At 51.0% G+C, this 18,369-nt stretch overlaps 6 protein-coding genes across 6 annotated transcripts; 1 reads left to right on the top strand and 5 right to left on the bottom strand.

The window, feature by feature from the left end:
* Window positions 1-2: 2 nt before the first annotated feature.
* Window positions 3-956, bottom strand: Z518_05786 (uncharacterized protein; the record flags this gene model as incomplete). The annotated part of the gene is made up of 1 exon (XM_013416597.1): window positions 3-956. The coding sequence occupies one exon, from the start codon at window positions 954-956 to the stop codon at window positions 3-5; it is 954 nt and encodes a 317-aa protein (XP_013272051.1).
* Window positions 957-2,119: 1,163 nt separating this feature from the next.
* Z518_05785 (uncharacterized protein) lies at window positions 2,120-3,586 on the bottom strand (the record flags this gene model as incomplete). Its single annotated transcript, XM_013416596.1, has 3 exons — window positions 2,120-3,312; window positions 3,364-3,477; window positions 3,544-3,586. The coding sequence occupies 3 exons, from the start codon at window positions 3,584-3,586 to the stop codon at window positions 2,120-2,122; spliced, it is 1,350 nt and encodes a 449-aa protein (XP_013272050.1).
* A 2,114-nt stretch (window positions 3,587-5,700) lies between these two features.
* Z518_05784 (adenylyl-sulfate kinase) lies at window positions 5,701-6,577 on the top strand (the record flags this gene model as incomplete). Its single annotated transcript, XM_013416595.1, has 2 exons — window positions 5,701-5,831; window positions 5,932-6,577. 2 exons carry the CDS (start codon window positions 5,701-5,703, stop codon window positions 6,575-6,577), a joined length of 777 nt encoding a protein of 258 aa, XP_013272049.1.
* A 467-nt stretch (window positions 6,578-7,044) lies between these two features.
* On the bottom strand, window positions 7,045-9,819 carry Z518_05783 (uncharacterized protein; the record flags this gene model as incomplete). Its single annotated transcript, XM_013416594.1, has 1 exon — window positions 7,045-9,819. One exon carries the CDS (start codon window positions 9,817-9,819, stop codon window positions 7,045-7,047), a length of 2,775 nt encoding a protein of 924 aa, XP_013272048.1.
* A 3,306-nt stretch (window positions 9,820-13,125) lies between these two features.
* Window positions 13,126-14,097, bottom strand: Z518_05782 (uncharacterized protein; the record flags this gene model as incomplete). Its single annotated transcript, XM_013416593.1, has 3 exons — window positions 13,126-13,244; window positions 13,353-13,830; window positions 13,957-14,097. 3 exons carry the CDS (start codon window positions 14,095-14,097, stop codon window positions 13,126-13,128), a joined length of 738 nt encoding a protein of 245 aa, XP_013272047.1.
* Window positions 14,098-15,862: 1,765 nt separating this feature from the next.
* Z518_05781 (uncharacterized protein) lies at window positions 15,863-18,154 on the bottom strand (the record flags this gene model as incomplete). The annotated part of the gene is made up of 2 exons (XM_013416592.1): window positions 15,863-17,900; window positions 17,970-18,154. The coding sequence occupies 2 exons, from the start codon at window positions 18,152-18,154 to the stop codon at window positions 15,863-15,865; spliced, it is 2,223 nt and encodes a 740-aa protein (XP_013272046.1).
* Window positions 18,155-18,369: the final 215 nt, after the last annotated feature.

The raw sequence follows: 18,369 nt of genomic DNA, 5'->3' as shown, positions 1-18,369 counted from the left end.
CACTATCTCTCGCTCTCATCCTCGCCCTCATTCGAGGCCTTCCACTTCCTCTCCTCTTCTTCCGCTTTGTCAATCTGCTTGAGGATAAACGAAATCGTTGCATCCCGCGCTTTCTCGAGCTGTCGAAGCCTCTGCAGCGGCATTTCGCTGTACTCGATCTTCTTCGCCGACGGACTTGCACTTGCTGCCGGAGGTGAGCTCCCGCTTGTTGGTATGGAAGCCGTCTCCGACGATTCCGATTTGTGTGGGTCCACGAAATTCGAACTCGATTTGGAGTTAAGATTTGCTGTCTTCTCCGCGAGTAACCCTCTCAGCACGGCGATGCTATTATCTCGCTCTGCAAGCTGCTTGGCTAATTTCGCGCGCTGGGTGGTGTCCTCTTGCTGCGCGCTGATATCCATGACGTCGTCTTGGACACCTACTTTCCGCCGCTTCACATCGTCGCCGATACTTGGCCGACTTGACTTCCATTTCGTTATCGCCTCCTTGGCGACGTTCTCAATGTGCGTGAAGCGTATAGGGCCAAGGAGGGTCCCACCATACCAGCGCGCCACGACGACTACGCCGTGGACATCGAGATCTGATAGGACCCGTTCCAGACGTTTGCCGGCATGTTTCTCGCCGTCGTCGTCGGAACCTGTTGTGTTGACGGTCTTGCCGGTTGTCGTTATTGGAGCATTGATGGCCCCAGTCCCGAGCGTCCGCTGTGATGATGGCCGGCGCCATGCAACCATGCGATGATCTGCAAATGAGAATGCTGGATGAGATTGGAAGGATTTAATATCTGAAGTGAAAGAGGTTGATTTGGGTATCAAAAACCCATGATCACCGGCCGGGATGTAGGGGTGAAAGTGAGCGATGAAAGTCGAGGAGCGATCGGTAATGGGTGATGATGTGAAGGTCTCATGGGCTTCGGCCTCATTGTCATGAAGGGTGCGTTTGAGGTGTGTCGACATCGTATTAACCCTTGGGAGATTCGTAGGCCAAAATAGCCGAGCGATCATGAAATGCGCTCGAGTTTATAAATGGCCAAGCCAGAAAGCGACGAGTTTGCGTAGTCTCGTAGCCATGGCGGCGAAGTTGCTCCCAAGTGGCCAGGCTTTTCAGAGGCTGAGTCGAGGATAAGTAGATGATGGATGAAAGCAGGTCAACTTGAGGAAGAAAAGCTACGAACTTCCCTTGTAGCAGGCAGAAATTTCCAAATTGGGGGAAATTCTTGGGTGGCGAAAGTATGGTAATTATGCACTGAGGAGGCTCAGACGGCAGAACGATAATACGCTAATTCTGCTACCTGCTCTAGCTCATGGATTCACCCCCTAAAGAGGTTTCACTGTTGTCGTATTTTTGTACGATTTGCTCGAGAACATGCGGTTTTGCATCCTGTTGGCTGGGTTGTTGGTGATGTCGTAATGCCCGAAGAAAATCCTTATTGTCGTTGATCCGTGATTGCTCTTGAACCCGCGGTCAATAGTTTGAGACGACTTCCTTATTCTTCCCGACGAAGCCACATCATGGTGTTGTGTCTGTCAATTCGGGAAGCCTGAATGTCATGGAGCATGACCTTCCTAAGTTCTTGAGCTATCCAGGAAGCAATGCCCTGCGAGGCTGTGAATGTCCGTCTCCTTTATTCATTACTTTCAGCCACACTCAGACATTATCTCCCACATCATCATTGAAGGTTTTGAGATATTTGCCGAAAGAAAAGTCGCACTTCAAATCACAAGCACATACAATCGATTGCTTTTTGGCCGAAAGAGTCACTGAAAAGCGAGTGCCGGTTGTATTAAGCTCTACGCTGTGCAGGGTATTGGTGGCTGCGGTTTGTCACTAATGGTGTCATCGTGAAAGTCGCGATGTATTCGATTTGTCATTCCTTGGTCGTTCTCTGCACCGTCGGAGGCTACAGTCTGTAGCGAATAGTGTTTCAGTGGAGATATCCGGCCTTAACGAAGCTGCATAGTCGTCCACTTGATGATCTAGAGAAAAGGAGGAATGGGGGAGGGGTTCTCACATTATTCTCGGGTTGGCCCCCTATTTTCTGCTCTGCCATACATTGTGCACCTTCATTGGACAGTGGTGAAGTTGGCTTGGTGACCAGAATGGCTTCGGCATCATCAAATCAAGCTTCTTGCATTGTATTTGGTTGAGTCTGGCAAGTCTCGACTGGCGAGTGTGACTCCTTTTGTGTCTTTTTTGATTCTTGAGAGGCGGTTCTTGTGCCCTCTGTTGGTCTCTTATGTAATCGGACACGGTGCCGGTCAGTTCGGGGTGCCATTTTGACAGGTTTTGACCGGCACGAAACCGTCTTCTTTCCATATAGTGACTTTGGTCTCTCTTGAGGGTTTGTGCGCAGTCGAGTCAGCGCAGGTCTCGCATTCGGAACACCCTTGGAAGATGGCCTTCGTTCAAGTCCTTTGGTGAGATTGCTAACATTGCCTCCACCCACTTCAAGCATATCAGACCAGTCAAATTCGTCATCTTCATCGGAAGCCAACGCATTCTCGTGGTTTCTATTCTCATCGAAATCACATGGCCGGGCCACTTTACGTGGAGGATTCGTCTGCGTCTCCTGCATTTCCCTGATGGCAGTCAGATGACTTATAGATGTTGAGCTTGTATGACGATGTGGTGATGTTCGACTTGATCTGCGACTGAGCTTCGCATCCCCCTCACTGCTGGGGCTGGCCATGCTCGTCTTAGACAACGTCGAATCGCGGCGGTAATGGCCTGATCCGTCATTGAAAGAACTTGTAACGCTCGACGTAGCGGAGGCACCGAATCCTCGACTAACCCGAGTACCAGTATTCAGGTCAATGTATTCTGTTGCTCCCGTATGGAAAGGTCCGGAATCAGAACTGTAAGAACTTCCAAAACTGCTCGTTCGAGGGTGTTGAGCCCTGTACTCACGCCAGGTTTCGAGGTCCAGGCCTGCAGGTGGACAATCGCCTAGATGGTTGACTATCACTCCTCTCACGTCATGAAGATGTCGGTGAACATGTTCTAGTTGCCATTCTGCTGATGCATTGGCCGCCCTTCGATATCTTCCAAACCCAGTCATTCGCGGCATCGGCGGTAATGGCTGACTTTTGAAATTCCAGATGCTGTCACAACTGTAATTTCTTTTCAACTCCTCTGTGCTCAGATCTCCAGCCGTGATGTCAGGAGGACCCGTAGGCGTCCTTTGTGTTAGGATGGCAGGGGCTGCTGGACTTGAGACTGATCGTTCGTAGTTCGGTCTTTGTGCAGACAGAAGAGACCTCTCACGCGGGTTGTGACGGTCGGAGAGAGGTGCACTGTAGATCGAGAGAGGCCCTAGAGCAAGATTCAGTCATGCGGCTTTGGGCAAGGGCAAGAGGAGCTCACGACTGGGGTATTCTGCGGGTGGTTCTTTGGTAACCTCTGTTAGCTGCTTGAGCGCCTTTGGAGCATCTTCGTATTGCTTTTCCAGCTTCTTCTGCTCGCTCTTCTCAGCCACGCCTATGCGGTGATATTTTAGGTCAGCCCATGTGCTTCCTGATACTTGGGCTGAATGTGTCCTCTTACCGCGGCCGCCGATCAATTTCGTAATCTTCTCCCAGGGTACCATTGTTGAGGATTGGCGAAGGGGACGAGGACAAGGACGAAGTGAGATTTTGGTCGAAGGAGAGAGAAATCGCCAAAGTGTCGACGGTTCACTGGCGTCGATCACTGCCAACGAGACGGCGAAGGTGGAATCAAGAGAGGTGACGATCGTCCTGTGGCAGTGACTTGATTGTCGTCGACTGCTTTAATCGCAGTGGAGGTAGTCCAGTGAAGTGACATTACACGGTAAGGAAAATGCAGAGCGGTGCAAACAGAAAATGCGACTCGTCTATTCATGCCAGACCTACAAAGAGGCGGTGATGCAACGAATGCGAATGTGAGAGGGAGGATGATGCGGAATACACGACAAGGCCTATTCCCACCCTCACCCATTGATTGTGATCGCAGGAGGAAGTGAAGATTGAAGTCAAAGAGGAAGTGAGAGAGAAGCAGAGGTGTTCCTGCTTCTCCTTTTCCGCGTGATCGTTCCACTTCTTCACTGATTCATTTGGCCTCTCGATGTCGCTGTCGCGGCGAGAGTAGTACCAGGAGGTCGAGAACAAGATCTAATCCGCCTTGCACTGCCCTGAAACTGCGACAGCCACGACTAGTTTCGCCTATCCAGGGCCCACAACCATCATCATTACACTGTTGCAGAGCATTACAATGTTCAGTGGTTGCCAACAACACGTCAATGGCCTCACACATTTATCACAGTCCTCGAACAGCACACGCTTCAACACCGCCGGTCTGACGGTTTGATGTTTCGGTAGGGCACAGCAAGAGGCATATCACCAGGACAAAGAGATATCAGAGAGGATACTTATTCTGAGAGGACTGGTTTGCACAACCCATGACGCATGCAAGTCCGGCCTTCATGAATGGTGGAACATGTCACGCAAGTTCCATCCGGCGGAGTGAGGCGCATGTTCTTCTGCGTGGGAGACCGTAACCACAATTGCACAGGTCGGTTGCTAATGGTATGCTCCTCACAAGCTGTGACAATGGAATCTGGGCTGTCATCAGTCAATCCAATCCCATCGGGTAACACACCGACTTCCGAAGGAACACGTACCGTCATCTGTTGAAGAATTGCTAGTTTGCTTCGTATCCAACACGCCTTCTACCCATCCTCTACCGAAATCGGGAGTACAAGTCGACGAGCCGAAGCGGGCGGACTGACCTCGCTTAGCATTTGGGGCTGTTTGTACCACTTGGGATATTGTTCAGCAGACGATCATCACTTCAATGGTCAACGCAGTCTCAAATTTCAGAGGATTTGCATTGGAGGAAAACAATCTTCGGTGTTAGATCGGCGAAATCTAGACTGATGTCTGGCCAACAGAGACTCTATTCAGATCCCAATCCTCCCTGGGTGGTGGCCAGGTTGGCTGGAAGAGAAAATAGGGTCGACGGAAGCCGTCTGGTAAATTGCGTGGGGGAACTGGCAAACAAGAATGATACATCACTCAAGAAGGGGGTCCAATCCAAAATATTCTCGCCAAACTGCGCTGGATTTGGGATCACGAACCCAACCCCAGGTCCATCCAGCCAGACAAGGCTCGAAGAACTGCAAACATCCGCCGGCACATCTTATTCCGCTTTGCGCTGGCTAGTAGTTGTTTGACATCACCGGGATCGCGAACGACACCGTGACAGGTATGACGGGGTGTCTACCGTGAGGCTTCTAGTTGGTCCGGAAAGAAGTGGAACACAACACAAGTCAACTGCGGTGCATCGGCCGCCCATGTTCATCTCGACAGAAGGTCCAGCGACACCCACGCCTTGACCGATTTTTCTGATGCTTGATCCAACGTCTGAGAAGGAGGACTGGCTTGGCCCAAGAGCAGGCGATTGCGAAGGAAAGTCCTTTTTTCGGGCCCCGTTTTCGTTCGGCTGGCTTCCAACCTCCTTTATTTAGCGTACGGAAATGATGCACAGACCAAGAGCTTGGCATGGCGCTCAAGAAACGAAGATCGAATAAGGTCAAGCAGGCTGATGGCGGTGAAGGAGCATCGATTGTACAGAACAAACACAAACTTCAAAGGTTCATCAAGGTACAACATCGGCCAGTGTCAGACCCAAGTACACCGATCTGGAAGTGGGTTTTATTTCTCAACCGGGAACATCTCACGAACCATGGCAACGTATGTCCCTTCTCTTGTGTTGGAGCTTCTTGGGATTGCCTTGCCCGAATTGTCCATGATTCTCATGAAAAATGATCTGTATCCCGTCCTTTTTGTGACCGATCCCTCCACCACTTGTGTGCTGTGTTTGATTTTGAATATTGTTTGCCGATGCGCCTCTTGCTTCGGCATCCCTTGGTGGCAAAATAGGTTTCCAATTTACTAACGACACCTTTTGAAATAGCAACATTCATTACCATCCCACGCCCCTGACTCCCAGCATTCGCGCGGGGCTCCGCAAGCAAACGGGCTTGACAATATGGTTGACTGGCTTGTCCGCTAGTGGAAAATCAACAATTGCGGTGGCCCTGGAACAAGCACTCCTCCGCAAACCCTACAGCAAAGGTGCCTATCGGCTCGATGGCGACAACATTCGCTTCGGCTTGAACAAGGACCTTGGATTTTCCCCCAAGGACCGCGAGGAAAATATTCGCCGCATCGCTGAAGTCGCCAAGTTGTTTGCGGATTCTTGCACCATCGCCATCACCAGTTTCATCAGCCCCTACCGAGCGGATCGTGACTTGGCACGTCAACTTCACGAGGCTGAGCGGCCTGGTGGTGAACCTGGCGTTCCGTTTGTCGAGGTCTGGATCGATGTCCCAGTCGAAGTGGCCGAGCAGAGAGATCCGAAGGGGTTGTACAAGAAGGCACGCGAAGGCAAGATCCCTGAATTCACCGGAATCAGTGCTCCGTATGAGGAACCGTTGAAGCCCGAAGTGCATATCCACTCCGACAAGACCAGCGTGGAGGACTCGGTCAAGATCATCGTCAAGTATCTTGAGGAGAAGGGTTATCTAGCCGAGCCAGCTGCTGCGGCTGATGAGGACTAAATTCCCTTGGTTCGTATCGATGTGAATCGAGCGCTGGACGCTGGAGAAATTTCAGCGTCAACCAGCCCCGCGACTGGATCGGTTGGAAGCGGTATGGTATGATATAGTAGAACGGGCCGGGATGAGAACGGAAGGGAGATCAGGTCTATAAACACACGAAGAGATAGAGATAAATAAATTTTAGGATCGGATCTGCCGGGCCGATACTCTATCTAGACGTCCTGCAATTTAGGTTAGATATACATACGTAGATGGAAATCATCGTATACAATATCTAACATCAATCGTTATGTTCGTGCATAGGAGAATGCACAGATCTTCGCAACTTCAGGTTCAGGCTCTAGAACCATCATCCTTCACTTTTGGCCGTCTCCCCTGCCTCCACCCACCCATCTTTGCTTTTCCCTTCTCATAACAGACGGATGGAAAAGAGCAATCGCCCTCGGTCCCTATTCCCTATTCCTTATTCATGATTTCTTCTCCCCAACGCCATGATGGCCACCAGTTCTAGCATCACCGTCTTCATCCCTCGTGTTGGAGTTTGTCTCCATCGAATCCGAATCCGAGTCCTTCTTTCGAGCCTGAGCCCGAACTCGATCCCCATCAACGCCCTTTCCCCACTCCCCAGCTTTCTTTCCCCACTCCATCATTCCCCATGCATGGTACCATGCGAACTTTGGCGGTGGAGGCTCATGAGTACGGTACGATAAGGTATCATGGCGGAAGAGGTTTGTGTTCGGGGTTGGAGTATTTGACGAAGGAGAAGACGACGAGGAAGATGAAGTGGGATAGGAAGAGGTAGAGGTGGTAACCGAGTCCGAGACCGGGTTTTGATTCTGCTTCTGATTCTTGTCATCGTTGAAACGTTCCCAGAACCGCCCGTCGCGAGAGATGGGGCGCCACCACCGCTCCACTCCATCAACGCCCTCGAACCATTCGGCATTGGTTCCGGTACCATTGCCATGCTTCACATCAACATCAACATTGTCATTACTATTGACGTTCGTAGTCGCGGAGATGGACTTTGACTTTGTTGTAGAATCACCCTGCTGCTGCTGCAGCTCCTCCTCCCGTCGCGACGTTGAGAACGGCGATGTGGACGAAGATGGAAGTGCCGATGGTAACCTCTCATCCCACCACCGCCTCCCACACATTTCCCAGAGTCTACTTCTCGCCCGCTTGTATGCGAATTTCTCATCTTCACCCGTCAATGCGGTCGTGGATGTGAAATCCGGCCCAGCGCCAGTGGCGAAAGGCATGGGAGGATGAGCAGGTGTGGACGAATTCGAGATCCCATGTCCTCGCCCATTATCGTACGTAGGGCCGAAGTCTGCATCTTCATTGGCAAGAACGGTTCGAAGGCTTGGGTTTTGAAGAGATGGCGTGAAGGATGATAGTGTATTAGTCCTTGGATCGTCCGATAGCGATGGAGATAGTGATATCAGGTGTCGGGTGTCGTTGTCAGTATAAGATGATATGTTTGGTCGAAACGGCGCCATGGAATCCTGGTAGATTTCCGAGAAGGATTCGGAGATGATTGAATCTGCCTCATCATGGTCATCGACAAAGATATCACTCGCACCCTCCGGTCCACCTCCTCTTATCGTTGCAGTGTATGGCAGCACACCACCACCTCCGTCCGGCACAGTCGAAGTTGTCCTCATTCGTGTCCGGACTTTTGCCTCTGGGAAGAACAATCTGTCGGGCGGGGCCTCGGCTTCAATCAGCAATCTGCACTTGGCCTCGTACAGGGCGTCAAGAAGCGTGATGAAGCGGCGTGCTTCGTTTTTCTTGACTGCGGTAAGAACAGGGACGTCTGTGAGGATGAGCGTGTGAAATGTCGAGCATAGAGATACGTAATCGGCGGGACCGAGATAGGTGGTGCAGAGGTCTGCGAAGGTCGATTTCAGAATACCCTTGTAGACGGTGGGAAGGTAGAGCTGGCGTGCGTAGATGGTTAGGGTTGTTGGTCTCCAGGTGTTGGAGGGGTTGAGGAGGCGCCGGTCATTTTCGAAAGAAGAATCTGTGAGAGATGAGGTGTGGGAAGATGGCAGACTGATGTGGTAGTGTGGTGGTGAATCAGCTGATGAAGTCGAGGCTGAGGTCGATCGTTCTGCGACGGCGGCGGACAAAGTAGAGATGGGTGTTCTGTCCACTGTGTTTGTCTCTATCGATTCACCACTTGCATCCAATTCTTCGGTATCATATTCCTCTCTCCTCCAATCCCTCTCCCCTTCCATCTCCCAGACCTCACACCTTGTCCGGAGCACTTCAAGGAACTGGCCAAAATCCGTCTTCGCCGCTCTCTGGCCTTCACTTTCCCGACTCAGACCCCATCCCAAACCAAACAGACCACCACCAATACCCGATCCCTCTCTTTGGTTTCCAAACTCAATTCCCGCAGCCTTGCTCAACTCCTCTGGCATCCGATTCGAGCTTGCGACAAGTACTCCACCAAGATGGAAAAAAGCTGTGAAAAAGGAGTTGATCAGCTTGGACGATGTCCTGTCCGGCATCTGAAATTCATCCAGAAACAAAATTGGACTTTCACTAATGGTATCCTTGGCTAGGCTCAGGACAACATGTTCGTGTTCCGATATCCCCGAGCTACCGTACAGACCAAATATGCTCGACCGGGATCCAAATTGGGAGTGATGAGCTACTTCCGACCTCTCGAGCCTGGCGAGTTCAATGCGTCGGAAAACATCCAGCATGAACGTGTTGAAGTGCCAGCGCCGCTTCTTCTTCGACGGAAGCGAATTGTATAGGAGGTCCAGGAGCATGGACTTTCCCCGGCCGACTTCGCCGTATAAGAGCATGCCGAGGGGAGAGTTTATCGCGAGCGCTGAGTCGTGCAGGGGCGTTGTCCGCGTTAATGCTAAGGAGGACACGGCTGGGCTGGATCTGAATAATGATAAACGTGACAAGAGACTTCTGGACGGCGGCTCCGTAGATCCTTCTTCGGGGGCGGAATTCCCCTGCACGGCGCCATCTTGTGTGCGTGTTGTGGGTCTGGCGCTAGAATGTCTGGAGATACCAACGCCCCGACCGATCTTCTCAAGACGATACCGATACTCGACTTCTGGGGCGTAGTCCTTGAGCCGGAAATAGAGTTTCTGTAAATGCAATGCTAGACGATGTTGTGCTGGGTCAGGTTTGATTTTCTTAGTTGCGACGAGGGCGCGATACAGGACCAGTGGGTTCGTAATACTTAGGCTTAGATTTTGAGACGACGAGGGCATGGGCAAGATGCAAGCCCTTGGTGACAGGGTGAAAAGTAAGAGTTGGGTAAATGATTAGGAGGTTGATTCTCAGACTCTCCAGCTACGAAGAAATGTACGAGACGAAAAGAAGGGAATATCATGATTGCGCAAGTTTTTATTTGATTGATATCAAGCCCGAAATAAGTCGTCTTGGTCTGACGAGTGGGCTGCCACTTGAAAAGGCGTCAGACCAAACAAACTCGAAATTTTGATCCAACCCCCCTTTGACCCACACAATCCTGAACCTTCTCAGCCACCAGAGCCTTCGATTATCTACTCCACAACGTCGTTGATGTTGAATTGATGCATGAAGGGTGCCATGTGCTCATTCAAACTTCTCTCTCTAGTCGTAGAAGGCGCCGTACGAGGTCTACTGGTTGTAAGCTCTACGGCAAGACTGGTCACGGCCTCTCTTGCCTGGGTAATTAATTCAATGTTGGCAAGGGTCTCATTACAGTCAATCGCCATTTTTTTTTTTTTGCTTGTGGGCCTCAAGTTCCTCTATATAAATCGCTTGGGTGGATAATTGGGTGGTGGCCTGTGCTGTCTGCCACTCTAGTCGATCAAATGCTTTGCCTGTTTTGAAAAGGAGTGTTCGTATGGAACGAGGGAGTGGTTCTTAACTGAAAATCGTGGGAATGTCTCGGGAGAGCGACAACCCACGGCGACTCGCGTACCACAGCGACATTGCTAAACACAAATCAGGCCTAGCTTGTGTGAGCGTTGTCCGCATGATGGAAAGGTACCTGGAAATCCCACCCAAACCCTAGTAAAATCGCACAAATCGAGGTACCAAAACATCAAAATTGAGGCATTCACATACTTTTGGTATTTGCGAGCTCTTCGCCTCATTGTTGCTCGATTCGCGACTTGTATAGACTTCCTGGTGTTGCAGAGTCCTGTTTGACCCTTTTTGACCTCTTGTTGCTGCAGCTTCAATGGCCACTTTCTTTGTCGGCGACCTCTGGCAAGCGCCCTCAAGGTGCGCTCCAAAATGATGTCCACCTTTCGGATCGATCTAACCTCAAATGCCCCGACAGCAAGACCAAGTACTCCTTCTCGCCCCGAGACCCCTCCTGTCCTTGAAACTCCTCCTTCTTCGCCTCAGATTACTCCTCTTTCACGGCGTCTACCGATTCGCACTCCTGAAAGACCCCGACCGCGTCGATCGCCCTCTCCTGAGGGCTCGCCAATCGAAATTCCGGCGTTTACAGCACCTCTTGCACTGGCAGGAGGTGGAGGCAAGAGAATGCACACTCACACTGCGAGATACAACGAGGCAAAAGAGCATGGATTCATTCAAGACTCACAGGAAGCTCGCAGGGCGTCAGGACGGCCCTGAAGGGGTCGGCAGCGAGGTCACGAGGCGGCAGGAGGACTACACAGGCGACAGACAGGCCACAGGGGTGGCAGAGAGGGTCTGACACGCCACAACACCAAAATCGAGTGCAAAAAGGCGTGGAAAGGCGAATGCAAAGGACTCCGTTAAAAGTGGTCAACGACGTCGTTGAAAGAACATCAAAAAGCGCCAACTATGTGAGGGAGGCCAGGTGGATGGAAAGATACTTCAAATCCCCAGGGAAAATGGGGGGTTTCAGGTACCTTTCCATCATGCGGACAACACTCGCACAACTAGGCCCGATTGGTGTTTAGTGATGTCGCTGTGGTACGCGAGTCGCTGTGGGTTGTCGCTCTCCCGAGACATTCCCAAAATCGTCGTGATTGATTCGTTTAATTGACGCCGGTTTTGAGAGGTGTGAAAGACTTGCTTAAAGGACAGTCGACGCTTTCGACTTGACGGCGTACGAGGAGTAGTTTGGCTGTCAAGGACGTTCTGTAAAACTTGACGAGATCGAACGACTTTTCGAGGGTTCCATGGATGAATTCCGGCCGCGGTCCAGCCAGCCTTGATGTTGATCGAAGTAAGACCTTCGTCTCTCGCCTTTTTGTAGTACGAGTGAAATCTAGACTTCTTAACGCTTGATGCGTCGTCGAATCTAGCTAGATTAGCAATCTGTTCTCTATATCGATTTTTCAAGGGAGAAAAGCATGATAAATCAAAAGGCTGAAGAACGTGACTGGAATGGGGTATTAGATAGAACGGAACAACTTTGTTTTGCCAGCATTCCCACATAAATTCGTACGTCGTGTGACTGTTGTGGCCATCGATTAAGAGAAGACGATAATCGCTTGTTGCGGTCTGGGGAAGAAAGATCTGCTTTAGCCAGGCCAATCTGATGTCGTTTGAGGTCCAGCCATTGTCGGAAGTTGTATAGAAGAAGTCTGGAGTGCTCTTGTCCGTGTACCAGCTTGTTTTGAAGACTTTGACCTTTGAAGATAACGAGACATTGAAGACGGCCGGTTGCTGAAATGGTCTCGATAATGGAGACCCATTCGCGATTTTGAGGGCTCTTCTGGTATGATGCTTTAGTGGCTGTCGTTCCAAGTACGAATTGATTATCACAAGCCCCTAGAGCAATGCCAGTCTCGTCCATATTGTAGGTATTTTGAGGGGTGATGTGATATCGCTCTTGCACCGACTTCAGCCTCTCAAACCAAGTCGATATATCTTGTGGAATAGTAGCATTGAGGCGTCGTGCGTCAATCTTCTTACCTACCTTCGATTGGATCTCAGGATGGCGTTGAAGAAATCTGTTGACCCAATTTTTACCAACACGTTTTGGGCCATTTGGAGCATCTGTCATAACGGCAACGAGTGCTCGTACCCCAGAGAAGGTGGGAGGATGCCCTTGTGCCTCAAGGTCCAGTATCCATCTCTTTAGTAAGTTTTCCTGTTCGTTTGACAAAAGCTGTTGTGGTTCTTGAGCAAGAGTGGCTGAAAGGCCACCTTGCAATCGGCGACCAAGGGTCTTTCGGTCGACATCGTATGCTACCGCAGCTGCGCGGACTGAAGTGTATCGATCATTTCGTACGGCATCGATAGCTTGCTGAAGTCGTATCTCCTTATTGGACGCCATTGGAGAGCAACAGAGTGTGAATTGGTTGAGCTGTAGAGGGTTGAGTGCGCGCACGCGTTATTGGCGGGGTCAAAAGGGGGTTGGGTCAAAAGTCGGCCTCCGGTTTAAGCGGCCTGACCGTTCGGGAATAGTCCGAGCCGTCGCTATGGACCGGTGTTCGTCTCTCTATCCCTGCTTCATACTGATGCAGCCGGAGCCTACACTTTCAGGCCTCCCAACAACCCGCTCTCCCGCCCTCCACCGTCTGACCAACCTCTGATCACCGACTATTCCTTTGTCATAGCCTCGAGTCGAAAAGTTTGGCCTTCTAAGCCACCGCTTCTGCCTGAGGACTTCGACTGGAGGTAACTTGACGCTGAAGTCGTTGCGTCCCCGTCCACAGAGGGTCAGCCCAGTCTGTGGCAGCATGATTCTGAGACCTAATTTCTTTGCATACGAAGTTGTATCAAGTCGCCATAATCAGCTCACTTTTCCTCTTGCACAAGACTCTCCAGAGGCTTGACCCGACGAGGCAAGTGCGGTAACATAACGCACCTTTAGGCAGTTCAGCCCATGTTGTCCCTGCATGACGAATATAAAGCCAGTCTTCTTTTTTGACTGTCGGATCCCTTCCACGGTACCCTGGATTTGCTATGAGCCATGTAAGAAAGTCCACCAGAAACTCAGTGTGCTGAATGTTCGTCGCGAAATAGAGAGGTTCGGAGTACACGGCGCAGCCGTGATCAGCGTAGCAGACATAGGCACGAGGTTTTATAAACATGATCCCATAGAGGTGACGGCGGAAAGGTTGATGGTGGAAAACACTCCAGGCACCACGCAGCCACTGCGAGAATTTCTTGGTGACCGCTTCTTGGCTTCGCGTATATTCAAACAAAAGATCCACATCCGCCCATGTAGGAGAGTCTTCACCGACGTGGAGGACGAAGTCGGGTTTAGAAGGCACCTCCTTACTCTTGTTAGCATCAGGTAGAGTCTTAGTAGCGCCATAAAACAGCTTGAGGTCGCCAAGAGCCTGGTCACTAAGTCAGCAGTGGACTGAGAGACGTATGAAAGCGCACCCGGAATAACGAACCTCGTCGGAAAGCAACTGGCGCAGTCGACCCTAGAATAGTTGCTCTTCCCAATTACCTTCGCCAACCTTCCGCATAGAGTTGACAGCCAGCTCCTGTTGAGGTTTTGCACCGAAATCAGAAAGATATATCGAACGGAATGTGTCCCACGGGATATTCTTCCTCGTTACTCCACGAGCTTTAGCCGCAATCTGTGCTTCCATGTCCATAGCGTATGCCACGGTCCCTTGGTTTATCATGCTCGCATAAGAGGCCATACACTTAGTGCTGGGTGTCCTGTAGAATGATGGGCTAGCATTTCAGCACCCTTATCCTGTGGTGAGGTTCTCCTCTTGCGGGCTTTCTTCGCGGTGCTGGAGGGTTCGTGAGCTGATGCTCTTCGCCATTTGGTACCCGAGTCCACGACGCTGTCGGTGTCGGTCGCGTCGATAACTTTCCCTTTTGCCGTTCGGGGCCGGAGTTGCCTGGGTTTGTCATCTATCGAAAGAACGGCCTGTTCTAGAGCGGATTTTGTGGTAGTGGCTTTGTATCTGGGCACGAGGGAAATACTTGGTTATAGGTCGAATTGTTGTCAAAGAACGGTTGCTGTTATTAAGAGGGTGATCAAAGAGTTTTGGCTTACAGTTACAAGGTTAGAAAACACGCATCAAGGGGATGATGAGCTGTAAATTGACAGGTATTGCTAGTGTTTGTTTCCCCCTCAAGGCGGAGGCGCGGTCCAAACTTCCAAGGAGGAAGGTTACCGGAATTACGTGATCTGACCCTACTTTCCATACGATACGATACGATATTCATGCACCCTGTGCGGGCTAAGCCCATATATACTACATTGAAAGCGTAGCGTTAGCGAAGCTTTTTCTAGAATCCGACCCCCCCGCCCGCGACCTAGGGATCAAATTTGTTCACGTGACTTGAGTCGTCCCTGATTGGTCAGAAAAATGCTAAATCACATGATCTCTCAATCACCTGATCGCGCGATCAATGCGAGAGAGAGTGCGCGCTCGCCGGCGTGCCGTGCCTCGACTTTTCCTCTCCTCGACGCGCGAGGGCACCCCTTCTCTTTTGTCATGTCTGACGTCGATGCCAAATACTGCTCGGCTTGTCTCCAGAAACGCTCTCTCTTTCTTGGGCTCGACGGTATGTCCTTCGAACGCAGTGAGGCCTGGAGGTATGGGGGCTGGCTCCCATAAAAGACAGTGATCAACATCGTCTACATATGGTCTATGCACTGGATCCGATGGAGGATATCGTACGGCACAGGACACCGTAATCAACATCGTCTATATATGATCCATGGACTGGATCCGATCAAGGGGGTCTGGTACCCATTCCTGGGTGGGCCATGGATTGGATCCGATGGGTCAGCCAATCAGAGCACAGGATTAGGTAATTGTCGGATTATAGATTTTCCGGGCTACGGCGGCATTCCGCCCACTCCTGGATGGGCCGTGGATTGGATCCGATGGGCCAGCCAATCAGAGCACATTATTACGTAATACTCGGATTAGGGGGAGGGTTGGCTAATCACGTGATACGAGAAGCCCGGGGTTGGCCCACGGACTGGATCCGATGGGGGATATCGTACGACATAGGACATGGTGATCTACATATGATCCATGGACTGGATCCGATCAAGGTTACGTGGTGCTGGAGCTGATGTGGGAAGAGACCAGGGGAGCGACCTTGGCAGCGAGGGAAGAAACCCTCCAAAAGCGGCGGCAACGACCGCTAAATTCGGCGGGAGATTTCCCTGCCACCTACACTGAACTGTAAAATTGAAAACACAGTCCGCCAGGTCCGTCAATCGTGGATTTTCTTTTTTCCCGCCTACGCCCTGTAATGCCACTTCATTTCCCAGATCCTAGGATAATACCGTCTGCATTGGTCCGAAAATCACAAGAATCCTGGCCCACAATACTGCCCCGTCGTCACCGACCATCACTGCTGTTCATCATTCTCAGGACGCAGACAGTCTCAATCCACAAGATCAAGACTATCAACGCTCTGCTCCAGCTCTGGCTCTCTCAAGCTCGAAGAGGTGTTGGCTGTCTTTCTCGTCCCGGATTTCTTCTTTGGTCGGCCACTCCCATCAGACGCATTAGGCGGAGGGGCTTCCAGGATCCATCTGACAATGGCCTCTGCTCTTTCCGTTGTAATGGGGTACTCTCTTCCATCATTCAACTGCCATCGCTTGGTTGAATGTGCAGATGTATTCCCATCACTGCCATTTCGTGCCATGGTGTTATTGTCTGGCAATTTAGAATGGCGCATCTTTTCTGCTCCTTCATCTGTGCATGTCAATGGTTCAGTTATCATGGCTGCTCTGACTAACCCTTCTTTCATCGCAAATTCTTTAGGTGGCCTAGGGTCAGACTTGGATCTGTTCGATGGAACAGGATCGGGAGTAGCTAAGCTCTCCCAAGTGTAAGACAATCCAAGCCAATTGTTTGCCAGTCGAGTGATCTCAATCCAATCAGCGCGTGCAGGAGATCTCGCTGCGAGGAAAACGGGATACCCGTCACACAAACGGTTGATACGTGCGGCCATGTACGCATGCCGTAGATGCTCCTTGGGCGATGTTTGTATAAGACAGTGACAGATGAGCAGCGAATGAAGCGTATCTGTCAAAAGAGGATGGTAAGTGACTGCTTCGGATATGGATGCCAGTGAGAAAATGGGACCTTCTCGGTCTTCGCCGATAGCTGGAGGATAAGGTGGTAGATCAGCAGGAGGAGCGGCTGCAAACAGGTCGCTCATCCTATATACCACGGGATTCGGAATTTGAGGTAACGAATGATCCTGACCCTTTTGTTGATTCCTCTCACGTTCATATTTGGCCAGTACTTCTGTAAGTCCAGTGCGCATTTGAGCATCTAGAGCGAGGAGTTGATCGCCTCGAGACCGTCCAAAGGGACTTTGGCTTAGTCTTTCCAAGTATACATCCGTATACTCCGCCGGCAAACCAGGAGTGTAGTCCAAATTTGACAGAAACGAGAGATAATCGCGAAGTGCTCGTTTGGCATATGTTCGTACCAGTTTTCGTTGCTCGGCACGATACTTGGCATCTCCTCGATCGGTATCGACTGGAAGACCCTCCTCCGGTTCGCCATGACCGTTGGCGTCTTTGGGGTTGGCACTGCCTTGGGGCATACCATCCAGTGCTCGTTCAATCGCCTCACAAGCAAGCATCAGATATGCTGTAGCACGATGAAAGAGTAATTGTGGTTCCAGGCTGCTGGGCTGATCTTTCTCGTCCACGCGGTTGTCAGCACGATGTTCTCGGCCACCTCTGTCCTTTCCTACCAACTCGCGCTGCTGGTTCTGACGCTGTGAGTGGTATAATCGGAGCACTGTCAGCCCGTCTGTACAATCTCGTATTGCACCTTCCCAATCTTCCTTGAAGCAACGAGTGACGGCTCTTGTTCTGTATGGAGAAGCTTCAGTGGGCTTTGAACGAATGACATGGGTCAAAGCATCCAGGCTGGTACATTGAGCAAGTGACATCGAAGGAATCTTCTCGAGGAAAAAGTGCACGTATTGTGCATCTGGATCTTGATCGTTTCGCTGCAAGACGTAATTTGCCACCTCTTCTAGGGCGGAGGCGGACTGCATGGTGGCAACACTTGCAGCAATCTCATCGAGATGGTATGCATGGGACAACTTTTGGGTAGCATGCTCCCTCATTCGATACTTTCGTTCACGACTCAATTTTGCGTTTCCTCCACCTCTTGCCGACCCTATGCCCAGAATCTCTGCGTCTATACCGCTGAACAGTCCATTGGTCGCGTTTAAAGACGTGTGGAGGGAGGCCGAGGTGGTTCCATTGGCAGCCCTCACTGCAAGGCTTGTAGCATCTTCAATCAATCTTCTGATCTTGACGAGGTCGAAGAAGACGGCTGGGTCGACGGGTCTAGGACGAGGAGAGTAAAAGTTGCTGCAGGCTAAGTTCTCGAGAAGGTCGGGTGAGAAGTTCAACCATGGTCCATGGTAGGAGGAGATATGTCGCCAATGCCTGCGACGGTGGTTAGCTTGCAAGCCAGCCTCGCTTCCATGTCTTGAGTGGGAGGGCAGGGCCAATTACTTATTGCGAGATATCACTAGAGATGGTGACAGTTTCAGTTCCTGCGGAGGTACTGGTCTAGCCGACTCTTGCGCTGGCGGTGCAGTAGTAGTGGTCGAAGGAGGAGTTTGTTGGCTGGCGACAATTGGAGCGTCTGGAGTATTGTCGGTGGACTGTGCAGATGTCTTGGGCTTCTTCTTTGTCATGCTGTCTGCAGAGCCCGGCGGCCCTGGCAAGGTTCACGTGGGGGGAGAGTGACTGCAAGATCAAAGCGACAGGTCATAATATGACAGCTGCTCATAGAAAGTATCTGGGTAGTTTGTACGGACGCAACGAAGGAGGGAAAGGTGATCGAATCCAGAGTCGACGATGATTTGCAGAGGCACTTTTTTCCTCGGTGAAATTCCTCCGAGATTCAGAT

The sequence above is a fragment of the Rhinocladiella mackenziei genome, assembly GCF_000835555.1.
Source record: "Rhinocladiella mackenziei CBS 650.93 unplaced genomic scaffold supercont1.4, whole genome shotgun sequence".
NCBI lineage: Eukaryota > Fungi > Ascomycota > Eurotiomycetes > Chaetothyriales > Herpotrichiellaceae > Rhinocladiella > Rhinocladiella mackenziei.
Note: the sequence above shows the minus strand (reverse complement) of the source record. Positions and strands in the feature narration are given on the sequence as shown.